The following is a 12,444-nucleotide window of genomic DNA, read 5'->3' as shown; positions in this document are numbered from 1 at the left end:
GGTGCCGCTGGCTCCCTGCGGCGGAGCAGCAGCAGCCGCCGCAGCAGCAGTTCCCAGTTGGGACTGGGCGCCCTTCGCGTAGCAACCCCGCATTGCTCGTAATATATTGCGGCTCCGCGCGAAAGGGCCGACGCGGAGGAAAGGAAGGCGCGTCGGGCATCCAGGTCGCAGCGAGGAGGAGGAGGAGGAAGAAGGGGAAAAGGGGAGGGTGGAGGGGAGCAGGCAGCAGCAGCAGCAACCATGCTGCCCGGGGTGGGCGTGTTCGGAACCAGCCTGACCTCCCGGGTCATCATCCCGCTTTTAAAGGACGAGGGCTTCGCGGTCAAAGCGCTCTGGGGCCGCACTCAGGAAGAGGCGGAAGAGCTGGCCAAGGAGATGAGCGTCCCCTTCTACACCAGCCGGATAGACGAGGTCTTGCTGCATCAGGATGTGGATTTGGTCTGCATCAACCTGCCGCCTCCCCTGACCAGGCAGATCGCGGTGAAAACTCTGGGTGAGTCTCCAAGGAGAGCGTGGCGGGCAGCGGGCGAGACTTCCGAGAAGGTGGTGGTGGTGGGGAAGACCGTGGAAGAAGTGGCAGCGCCTTGAAATGGAAAAGGCCTGCTTGGAAGCCAAATCCCTGGCTGCCCTAGATGCCCTCTAGAGTGCCCCCTGATTAGGTGTACAACCTGCTTTGTCATTTATTGGAAAGAAAAAGAAAAAAAGCCTCTGCACATCCTTAGGGGCACAGGCTCAGTTTTTATTACTGCTTATGCTACAGGGCCTTTCTTTCCATTGATAAGCCCTAAATCTGGGTACTGCTCCATATCAGATCCCAGATTGCTTAACTAGTGCTTCGAAAGTCCTTTCTTGAGTACAGGGGTGTAGCTTTTGAATGCATTAAAGTGCCAAGCAAAGGCCCTCTTCATATGTTTTAGAGGTGTTCTTATAACCCTGGATGCTGAAAACAGGTTGCATTAGAAACAGGGGAATATAAGCCTGCACAGTGTTCTTCTTCAAGGAAACTGTCGGTCTGCCCACATTTTTTGTATTCCTGGTGTTTCTCCTCCTGGCCAGGGTAGCTTTTATATTCCTCATTGATTTCTCATCTTCTGTGACTGAATTATCCTTTTTGTATCAAATCATTCTTTGAGAACTTTAGTTCTGTGCATTTGGTCAGCCCATTTTACTCAAAACAAAACAAAATTAAGGTTCCAGCTGTTTTTCCTTCTGAAATTCTTAAATCTACCTGGTGCTCCATGGTGTATGATCAGAGAATAATAGGACTGGGTTTTGATATGCCCAGTATTGAGTTTCACTTGCTCAGGCTACAGCAGTGGGACAAAGGCAGATGCAAAGTGGCTTAAAATATCCAAAGCCTACCTGACTCTAAATTAATATTTTCCCCCTTTGGAATGGGTTTGCGTGTTCATTTTGAATTGAATATAATTAGCTTTTCTGACTACTCACCCCTGCTTTTTTGAAAAATGTTTGGTGGCAATTAACCTTAAACTTACTGATTCCCTAATTAAGTTAGTGTTTTTCAAATACCTCATAGACTAGGTATGTCCAGCCTGCAGACCACCAGCTGTGTATGGTCCTGGACAGCTAGTAAGGTAGCCCAAAAGATAATAAAAATATATATTAAAAAAAGAACGTTGCTACTTATAAAATATATATGTAGCCCAAGACAATTCCTCTTCAATTTGTCCCAAGCAAGTCAGATGGTTGAACAATCATGCAATAGACTTTTCCATTGCTACACTTTTATTTTTGTCCAGTATAAGAGACAATAGTCTTAAAAAAATTGACGGGCAGCATAGTCATCGCACTTAGTTACCCTCTATTGCTAATATTTATTATAAATAAAGCATTGTTATTTCCAGTGTAAACATCTACAAGACAAGGATGTTGTCTTGTATAAAAAGAGCCATTGTTAAATTTCCATTTGAATTTATGAAAGTTATTTTTCTATGGGAAAGTGATGTAGCTTTGTGTTAAAACCATACTTTGACTGCAACAGATCCTACTTTCTGTATCTAGCATTCCCAGGTAAGGATGGAGAAAATTACTTTATAAAATCTTGAAGATCTGCAATCAGTGTAGATCAGCATTTCCCAAGTAAAATGTATTCCAGAAGTATTAAAAAAAAAACCTTAGCAAGAAAAACAGTAGCATTTTCATATTGTCTGGGGCAGGGCTTTTTTCCTCATAGAACGCTCAGAACGGAGTTCCGGCACCTTTTTTGGGATGGAACCTTGTAGCATAGGCAAGGCGGGTTGTATGACATGTGTGAGTTCTGGCACCTTTTTCTTTTACAAAAAAAGCACTGGTCTGGGGATGTTGGGGTTACAGTTCTACCTATTTGGAGAGCAACCCGACTGAAGAAAGTTCTTTTAGGCAAGAGTTAAGAATCATGATTTACTTTAGAATTTTTAAACATTTTCATAATTTTTCAAAGGTAAAAATGGTCTTTAATGATTCACAAAAATAAGATAGCATGTAAATATTACACAAGAATAATCATGAAGAATTTGACCCACAATGATACTGACCCATAATAATTAGTTTTGTATCCCTTCTTAGACTGCATAAATTTATATACAATGAAACCTTAATTTAACAGATCAAGAGAGTGGGAGGGTGAGTTTGTTATTCCCAACTATCTATTAAATCACAAATCATGTCATTTATTATAATTTAGATTATTTGCATAACATAAATGAAGCATATTACGTTATTTCAGTTTGCATTGTTTTAGGAACCCTATCATTTGGCAAATTATATAAATTATGAATGATGTAAAATTATCATAAAATATTAAGTTGCATTGGACTTGATTGTTACTTCAGGGGCTGTCCAGAAAAAATCATAGTCCGTTGCATAAAAAGGGGTCCATTAAATTGAAGCTTGTTGTAATGTGTTTTCAAATAGAATGGCAGTACCGGTATATGGAAGTGTGATGGAATAGAATTTTTCTATTTTTATAAAAAAAATATCTTTAGGTATTTTTCAGCAGTGTTACAGGTTTTTTTAAAATTGCCAAAACAAGGTTTTTTGGTTTTTCTGAATTGCATACCTGCTGTAGTTGCATAAAAAAAGAAGTCACTTCTGCTTTTCAGACCAATGCAACAGCTGTTTCAAGTTTAGGGAGAGGAAGATAAGACAGGAACCAAAGTTGGTCCTCAGACATGTAGCCTGACACAAAAGAGGAAAAACAAAAGATATTTTACTACTTTTCCAAATCTCCCTCTATAAAAGGTTTCTAGTGTTTCATCTGTTTAGTTATTTTGTTGCTAGAGAGAAAGAACTGAAGTGGGAGCCCCATTTGCTAGCTAGATTATCATTTCTCTTTATAAAATGCTAGATTTCCCCCAAGCAGATACTATTTAGGTGTGCTAAGAAGGAACAAAGTGAGTAGCATATTGGGGATGATAGGAATTATAGTCTAGTAGTGTCTCTGAAAGATGCTGTAGAGATGTTGAAGATTGCCAGTGAGAAATGTGTGCCTCTCTTTAAAGAAGCAACTGATTGCTTCCATTATATTAGTGACTAACTCAGTTAGGGATTCCTTGAAGTTAAGCAAAGCTGCTGTGGAAACCACTTTGGTGATCCTGAAAGGCATCCATATTTTATACCACAAGACATCAAATTCGACACAATTGACAATTGGAATATATATATATATATATATATATATATATATATATATATATATATATATATTCATATTCATGTAATTAAGACACATTATATACTATGCTGAATACTGTATATCCAGAAGCTCTACTAAATATTAGTGTAGGTTTTTCCCCCTGGTAATATGATTAATATAAATAAAAATATTATATATATATATATATATATATATATATATATATATATATATATATATATATATATATATATATATATATATATATATATATATATATATATATATATATAAAAACAATTATATAAGAATTATATACAAATAATTTTAATATTTTGTGGGGTATGTTGATTAATGTTATATTTGGCTTTTCTTTTGTTCTAGTAAATGGTAAACAAATCTGGGATTTCATGGTTTTCTGAAAAGTTCTGTGGATGGTTTATTTCTCTATAATTGCTTTTAAATTACTTTAAATTTTAAATTACGTCATTCCTAAACATTATACTTTGTTCTTTTTAAAAAAAACAGGTATCAGTAGACATGACTTCCTTCCCCTTAAAATCTCTTCATAAGTACTTTTTAATATTAACTATTAATTAGGTTCACTCAGCTTTGAGAAGTCTGCCATTTTACTGTCTAAAATATGGCTCGGGAAAATACTTGAATGAAATATTTGCCCTTTGTAGCCTGGATCCCATGTATCCTGGAGAAAAAATTATTTATCTTACTAACGCTTTGGTTTTTTGATTCTCAGCCCTTCAGCCCTTGTGTATTTGGTTCCTGAGCAAATGTTTATTTTATTTTGTTTTATTTTTCATATTTCTAAACTGATTTTTTTCTTTTCAGTTTTAAATGTAGCATCAAGGAAAATACTGGTTCTAGAGGGTTTTCTCCATTTTTAACGTTTTAATATTAGCATAAAAAATAGACATGAAGGAAATATACAGAGATTGTTCTAAACAGAGATGTTGGTAAAACCTATGCCCTGCATGTTGAAGATTCTAGATTGAATCCCTGTCATTTATAGAAAATTTTGGACAAGACCTCTGAAATAATTTTTCTTACAATGTTATTGAAAAATTTTAAAAAAGGAAGGCAAAACCTAATAGAAACTAGTATAAAGTAAGAAAGAAAAAGAAATGAAAAAGAAAGCTAAAAGTATAAAAAAAGAAAAAAGAAAAGAAAAATGGAAAAGAAAGAAAAAAAAATAGAAAGTGAGTTCTGATCTTTCCACCACAACAGGTGCAATTTTAAATTTACCTCTTTCTAAAAGATAAATAGGATAATGACTCTCCATCAATCCTATTTATCTAAACTATAAATGATGAATTTATTTTTTCTGTTTTGCTCAAAAAGTCTATAAGGAGTTTCCAGTCAGCAATAAATGTATTTTTTGTCCTTTCTCTACTGTAATCAAAGAAGTCAATTTGGCCATCTCAATAGAAAGGCATTATGATTCAGACAGTAATCTGCCAAGTATAGTAACAGTTTGATTTATACTGGACATCTATGTTCCTATGACTCTACCTTTCGTGGTATATTGGCTAGATGGGAGTATGGGTGCACAGCCATTTACTTAACAGGAAGTCCATGTTTCCTTCCTCAGCCTTTATTTTGCAAATCATGCATACAGTATATAGATTATTGTTTTCTAGGGGCTGGATCAAAAGGAACCTGTATATCAGGCCATGGAGAAAATAATCTTCATATTTTCTTTACATGAGATTATACTGAAGAGGTTTGTGGGACTGCTCTTTTTACACTGTCCCCAGTTTTATCCATCAAGTGTGAGACAAGAAACTTTAGAATAGATCAATATGGGTAAAAGTCTTCATGGATTCTAGAATACTGATTCTGCAGAGTTCTGGATTCAGAGACAATGTTCATATGTAGGAATTTAAACACAAAGATTTTACAGTTATCTTGGCAATATCCATTGGATAGGGCCTTGAGTGCTCCACAGCATTGCAGCAAGGCTTAAAGGTGCAGCACTTTAACCCATTTATTATTTATTTAGAAAATAAATAAAGATAGAAAAAATCCATTAAAAATGTAATGGACATCAAACACATAAATTAAAAGAGCAGCAATAAAAGATTTGGAAAAACAAATATACTTTGAGTTGTCTCCCAAGGAGAACACTTGTTTCAACTTTACTGGCAAATTAGTCTATATTTGGGGTTCTGCCACAATAAAAGAAGAATTATTTATTTCAAATGTACTAGTGGAGGGACCTGAAAAAGGTGCTCCATGGATAATCTAAGGCAGAGGTGTCAAACTCGCCATGTCACATGCCGTGTTGTGATGTATCACAACTTTTTCTCCATTGGCAGAGCTGGGATGGGCGTGATTTCGGCATGATGCATCTGGCCTGCGGGCTGGCAGTTTAACACCCCTGATCTAAAGGTATAGGATGGACTGTACAGAAGACTTTGTCAATTCATATGACTATCATGAGGGACATTATACAGTATGGATATATATAAATCATAGGTCTCAATGCCTGTAGTATAATATAATAATAATGTTGGAAGGGACCTTGGAGGTCATCTAGTCCAACCCCCTGCTCAGGCAGGAAACCCTATACCATTTCAGGCAAATGGCTGTCCAGTCTCTTCTTAAAAACTTCCAGTGTTGGAGCATTCACCACTTCTGGAGGCAGGTTGTTCCACTGGTTAATTGTTCTAACTGTCAGGAAGTTTCTCCTTAGTTCTAGGTTGCTTCTCTCCTTGATTAGTTTCCATCCATTGCTTCTTGTCCTGCTTTCAGGTGCTTTGGAGAATAGCTTGACTCCGTCTTCTTTGTGGCAGCCCCTGAGATATTGGAACAATTGCTATCATGTCACCCCTCACCCTTCTCTTCGTTAAACTACACATACCCAATTCCAGCAACCGTTCCCTATATGTTTTAGCCTCCAGTCCCCCAATCATCTTTGTTGATCTTCTCTGTACCCTTTCTAGAGTCTCAACATCTTTTGTACATCGTGGTGACCAAAACTGGATGCAGTATTCCAGGTGTGGCCTTACCAAAGCATTGTAAAGTGGTATTAGTACTTCACGTAATCTTGATTCTATCCCTCTGTTAATGCCATATCTTCTGGCACTGCTAATGGTGGTGAAAAAGGATGGATAAAATATTGAGTCCTTTGAAGATTGTCTCTCTATGTGCTGTAAATAAATCAGAATAAAAAAATACTTTTGTAGTTTTGGTACAAATTAATAGTTATTATAAAATGAACAATATTATTCAGAAGAGTGCTTTGGAGTGTGAATGTGAGCACAGCATCTTTCTGCTGTTCCTCAAAACATGTATATCTTTCAGATGAAAATTTATTAAAGATGTGCTGCTTTAATTATTCAGTTTATTAAAGCAGTAACATCTTTTTTCAGATTCATGTGGAAAACCTGAGAAAAATGTTACTTTAATTAATAGTAGATAAATGCTACTGTGGGGTGAAATCAAATAAGTTGGTAATAATGAATGTGAGAAGAGAGTGCCAAAGACTGAGAAACAGAAGAAAAGAACTAGAAGTCAAAACAAACTGTAGAAATTGCTGGCAAGAGGGGTGAAGCCAAATCCATGAAAGACAAAGGTGTCACGAAGGAATCTCTAGTACTTAAGGATGAAGTTAGACCAGCACTTTGACCATTATTATCAAGGCTGCAAGAATTGATGGAATATTTACAGAAATATGGCAAGCAACAAAAGAAGAAACAGTAATAGCTCTAAACAAAACCATGTCAGCAAATCTGGAGAGAAACACGGTGGCCAACAGACTGGAAGAAATTGGTTTACATTTTAATACTTGAGAAAGGTGGCTTAATCAACTGTGCGTACTATTGCACAATATCTTTATTTTTACATGCTAGTAATAGGATCTTTAGGATCATCAAACACAGATTAGAACCCTACATGAAAAAAGAGATACCAGATGTTCAAGCTGGTTTTAGAAAAGGCTGAGAAACGAGACATAACTGGTAATGTATACCATTAATTTCTTTAGCAGGATATACTCTTTTTAATTAATCTTTCCCCAGGATTGAATTAATTTTCGGTTACAATGATGTGATAGTATTCTATCTAACTGATCTCAGAAACTAACTGGGCTTGTTTAACACCTAGATGGGAGACCATGAGACATTCAATGCCTGTAGATTACATTGGAAAATAAAAATACATCTCTAAAGAAGAAATTGCCAACAACTTCCATATTGGAGTTCAATATGAAAAAAAATATGAAATCACCATTTGAATTCTACTGAAATGAAACTCCTCAAAGCATCTTTGAGGAACAAATCACAATGAAGTTCCACTTACCATTTTACCAGTTTTGACAGTGGTTCCCCTTTTAACATCCATGTTTAGCAAAATCAAACATTTTCTTTTAACCTATTGTCTTGGAGATACGAGAATGAGAAAACTAAGTCATCAGACCATTTAACCATACCCTGTTAGTTGTGCTATTACAATACACAAATAATGGAAACATAGCACTAACCTGATCAGCACTAGTTCAGATATTCTTGCTGAATGTTATCTAATATTTATAAAAATATAACTTTAAAAGCAACATAATATTTTTGGCTGGGCATTGAAGTACAAGAGATGGGTAAATCCTAAAAAGGAGACCATTCAAAATGTTATACCAGTAGTTGGAATTTGATTTGGCAATAAATTTTTGCTTTAGTAAATATAGGTTATGTATACATTCTTTTTATGTGGAAAAGTTTACCTAAGTCTTTTTTCTGTAGACTCTTTCAGAAGTGAACATGTACAGCATGCTTTCAAACAAAGAACTTTTTATTGCAACTACGTGTGTTTAGCCGTGTATATTCATTCCTCCAGATAAGATTTGTAAATATATTTAATTTGAGGAAATTAGCCTATTAAAAATGAAGTGAAAAAGTGTTTTGTATTTTTCATCAAAGTATTTAATGGAAAGACACCTGACTGTAGATACTCAAGACAGATTTTTAATATTGGATATTCATAGCCACAGTATCTTAAGACCATTGCATTATTTCTGGTGAAATTACTTAGAATTTTTAAAGCGTCGCTGATCCTGATGATTATACATTGCCATGTTTAAATAGTCATTTAATAATTTAGATTATTGGGATCTTAATCATTTTGGTCTACAATTTGTAGATGTAGTTTGTTGTATGAACCAACCCTATTATGGGTTATAGTATTTAACCTAGGTCAAACAAACCACAGTACAGTGCCCTTGAATTTTGTCATATTTCTTTTTATAAAAAAGGTTTAGTTTTATTTGATTTGTATACCGCCCTTCTCCCTAGGGACTCAGGTCTTGTCTTTTTCTTGGAGGACCAATAGTAAAATAATTTATTGACATTTAAATACTACTGCCCTTTTCATTGATTGAAAGTTGCTTTGATTAAATGTAATATGAAGCAAAAATATTAGTTTGATTTGGGGACATAACTGCATGCCTATTGAGGTGTGACATGCAAAAATACATTTGTATATATATGCCTAGTATAAATTAACCAAACCATTCTAGTTAAAGTGTTTATTTCTTGAATTATATGGAAGAATTATCAAATCTTTTTGTTCTGCAATAAATCTATAGACTTATATTCTAGCTTTGATTGGGGACTGTAGTCTTTCAAATATTTAATACTAAGATATTTTGGGATGGGATCACTGAACTTTATAGTGGAAAATAGCTCTAATGCTGGACAGTTGTGGATCTCTTTTCTTTGGCCATGAAGTTGTCATGACTAATGCTACAATGTAACAACCCCCCCATATTTTCTGCTACAAAGATTATTTATAGTGGTTTATACCATTCTTAAAATATTTAAATACAGTAGTGTTTTATCTGCCCTCCAATATCTGTAAACTTTAGTATCACAGACCTTTTTTTCTATGGAAATTATATGAAAGGTGAACGACAGTTTGGAAGTTTGCATTCTTGGGTATTATATATACCAGTACTTTTTAAAGCCATGTTGATTAAGCTTATCTTATTTAGAAGCATAATTTGAAGCTGTGTAACAATTTTGTAGTTCTCTATATAAATGGATTCAGAACTGCCATAGTATCATAATTGATTTTCATCACCATGAGATATTCTATTGCATTAAATTAATTAATTGATCTCTATTTCAAAGCTTTCAGCCAAACATCTTGTTTATTAGTTCTGAATTCAGCTGGCTAAAATTAAGCAAGCCATAATCTTTTTCAATATGGGTCTACTACTTTACTGATTTAGATTTCTTTTTTATTTATTTTATATGCCATTTATACTGCATTAATATATATGCAGTTCACTCCCATTTTATGTGGGAAGTAGTTTACGCTCTAAAATCCAATTTAAAATACAGTCTAATCATGAAAACAACAGCAGCACAAAAATGGAAAGGACTCAAATTCAACTCCAGGGGCAAATTGTTCAGTAATACTGTATATGTTTACTGCAGAAAGCTGAGGTTTCATGTAAATGAGGTTAATTTTCTCTACATACTGTGACTTAACATACTGTATAGTATATGGCTTATGACATTTGTAATATTAGTAAACTTGCAGAAAACTTTGATTTTTTTAAAAAGCACTTCAAATATAGTGTAAGAGTAATGCCCTTAACAGAAAAAGCAGAATTGAATTTATTTAAAATTTACAGTGTTTGGAACAAGGTTGAATGGATAATGATTTGATATATAGCTCTACCTCCAATTACTTTTCTGTTAATCCTGTTAATTGATTTAACTACCTCTATTTTCCTTTTTGTCTCTTGAGAGGCAAATTGGGTGATTGTACTGCTAGAAATTATCATCCACTGTTGTGCATTCTTGCTGATGTCATATGAAATATTAAGCACCAACAGTAATAGAAGCACCAATAAGGCAAAATACTAAGCTTTCTTTTTCTTCTGTTGAGGTCTGTAACCCCAGGAAGCTATTGAACAGCAATTCTCTAATTATTCCATTGCCAGATGAATTACCACTAGGATTGGACTGTATTTTTTTTACTGAAAACTGGCACATGGTTGAATGAAAAATAAAAGGCAAATGTTGATTGTGTATTTTTTATGAGCAGCAAGGGTATTATGAATAGAAATTGGCCCACACTGTCAGCTTTTGTAGTTGAAAGGTAGCTGATTTCATAAGGTATCTATGTTTTGCAGTAATTGTAAGTCAGAATTTCCCAGCATGCTGGCTTACTAAAAATGAACAAATGGTTTAAAGCATCTTGCTGATCATTTCTATTAAGCTCCTTTTGTCAGGGGAAGCAATTGATTAAATAAGAAAAAATATGTAGTTTCTAATTGTGACATGCAGAGTAACATCCTAGCTTGTCTGTCCCAAACAAGCTTAAATTAAATGTCAAGAACAACCCATGGCCTCTGATTCTGACTTTTAAGAACAAGGTTTATCAAGTAAGGACTTGCATCTTTGAAGGTTAGTCAGATGAAAGTATCAGAGGAAAGACAAAATCAAACCAAGAGAATTTTATTGTTCATTCAATTTATATAGCTACCTATATTTATAGGTAAAGGTAAAGGTTCTCCCGCACATGCGTGCTAGTCGTTTCCAACTCTAGGGGCCGGTGCTCATCTCCGTTTCAAAGCCGAAGAGCCAGCGCTTGTCCGAGGACGTCTCTGTGGTCATGTGGCCAGCATGACTAGACACCAAAGGCGCATGGAACGCTGTTACCTTCCCACCGTAGTGGTCCCTATTTTTCTACTTGCATTTTTATGTGCTTTCGAACTGCTAGGTTGGCAGAAGCTGGGACGAGTAACAGGCACTCACTCTGTTACACGGCACTTGGGATTCGACCCGCCAAACTGCCAACCATCTGATTGACAAGCTCAGCGTCCTAACCCACTGAGCCACCGCGTCCCTTGTACCTATATTTATATAGCTACCTATATCACCCATTCATGATTCTGGGCAGCCTACAACACCTAAAAACAAGATGAAAAGCAGAATACAGCATAAAAACATATAAAACTATATGAGTGTACAATTGTTTGATAGAGGAAGTAAAACAGAGTAAGCATAACTGCTAGATTACCACAACACTTTCAAGGAATGAGAACTAGGTTCTAGGTAAATTTGAAATTCCTGTTCATTTTCTAGCATCACTGATGTTCTTCCTTTCATTCCTCTCTTCTTCTTTTTAAATTGGAGAATACGTTTGTCTTTATTGATAAACAACTTTAAGTCTTTTCTTCTTTAGTAGAGTTTCCAGTAACTTAAATGCTCTTAAAAGAGTTTGTCTTCTGCAATATGCTCAGGTCCAACTTCATTTGTCTGGTTCACTTGACATTTTTTTCTTTTGTTTCTATAACAGCTTTGTTCCTTTTTAACTACCAGCCTATAGACAAAATTCCTGGTTTTTGCCCACCCTGCTTATGTGTTTGCTTCATCTTTAGATATGTCATACTATACTGAATGGCAGTATATTATATTCTGTTTTATATTTTCATTCCTTCATTCCCCCAGTCTTTTTCTTCCTTTGTTCTCCCTTCATTCTTTATGTTATTTTGACCCCCCCCAAAAAAAAACAGCCTTTGAATTTAGTGCTGTGATAGTATCTATGGGCATAGAAAATCTGGAATTGTTGTATGGACCTGTATGTATATATATATTGTTTGTCAGTGGAAAAAACTGTTAACAACACAAACTCTGCAGACTTTAACCAACTACTCAGCAGTTTGCAGAATTGCCATTATTAGCAATTTACAAATGAATCATTAACATAGATTAAGTTCCCAAAAAGTTGTCTAACATGTATCCTAACTTACAGTCTAACTGCTGGAGATGTGGTAGTTTAGAAGCCAC

General features: G+C 35.3%; 1 protein-coding gene across 1 annotated transcript in view; it reads left to right on the top strand.

The window, feature by feature from the left end:
• Positions 1-240: 240 nt before the first annotated feature.
• The window catches only part of GFOD1 (Gfo/Idh/MocA-like oxidoreductase domain containing 1), a gene marked incomplete at its 5' end in the record, with an annotated part of 43,682 nt that continues 31,478 nt past the window's right edge, over positions 241-12,444 (top strand). The window contains one exon of the mRNA XM_081324215.1: positions 241-493. Coding sequence (XP_081180341.1) covers positions 241-493 — 253 coding nt within the window. The remainder of the gene's footprint in view (positions 494-12,444) is intronic.

This window comes from Vipera berus, assembly GCF_964194415.1.
Source record: "Vipera berus genome assembly, chromosome: 3".
In the NCBI taxonomy this organism is placed as follows: Eukaryota; Metazoa; Chordata; class Lepidosauria; order Squamata; family Viperidae; genus Vipera; species Vipera berus.
This window is presented reverse-complemented; position numbering and strand designations above follow the sequence as displayed.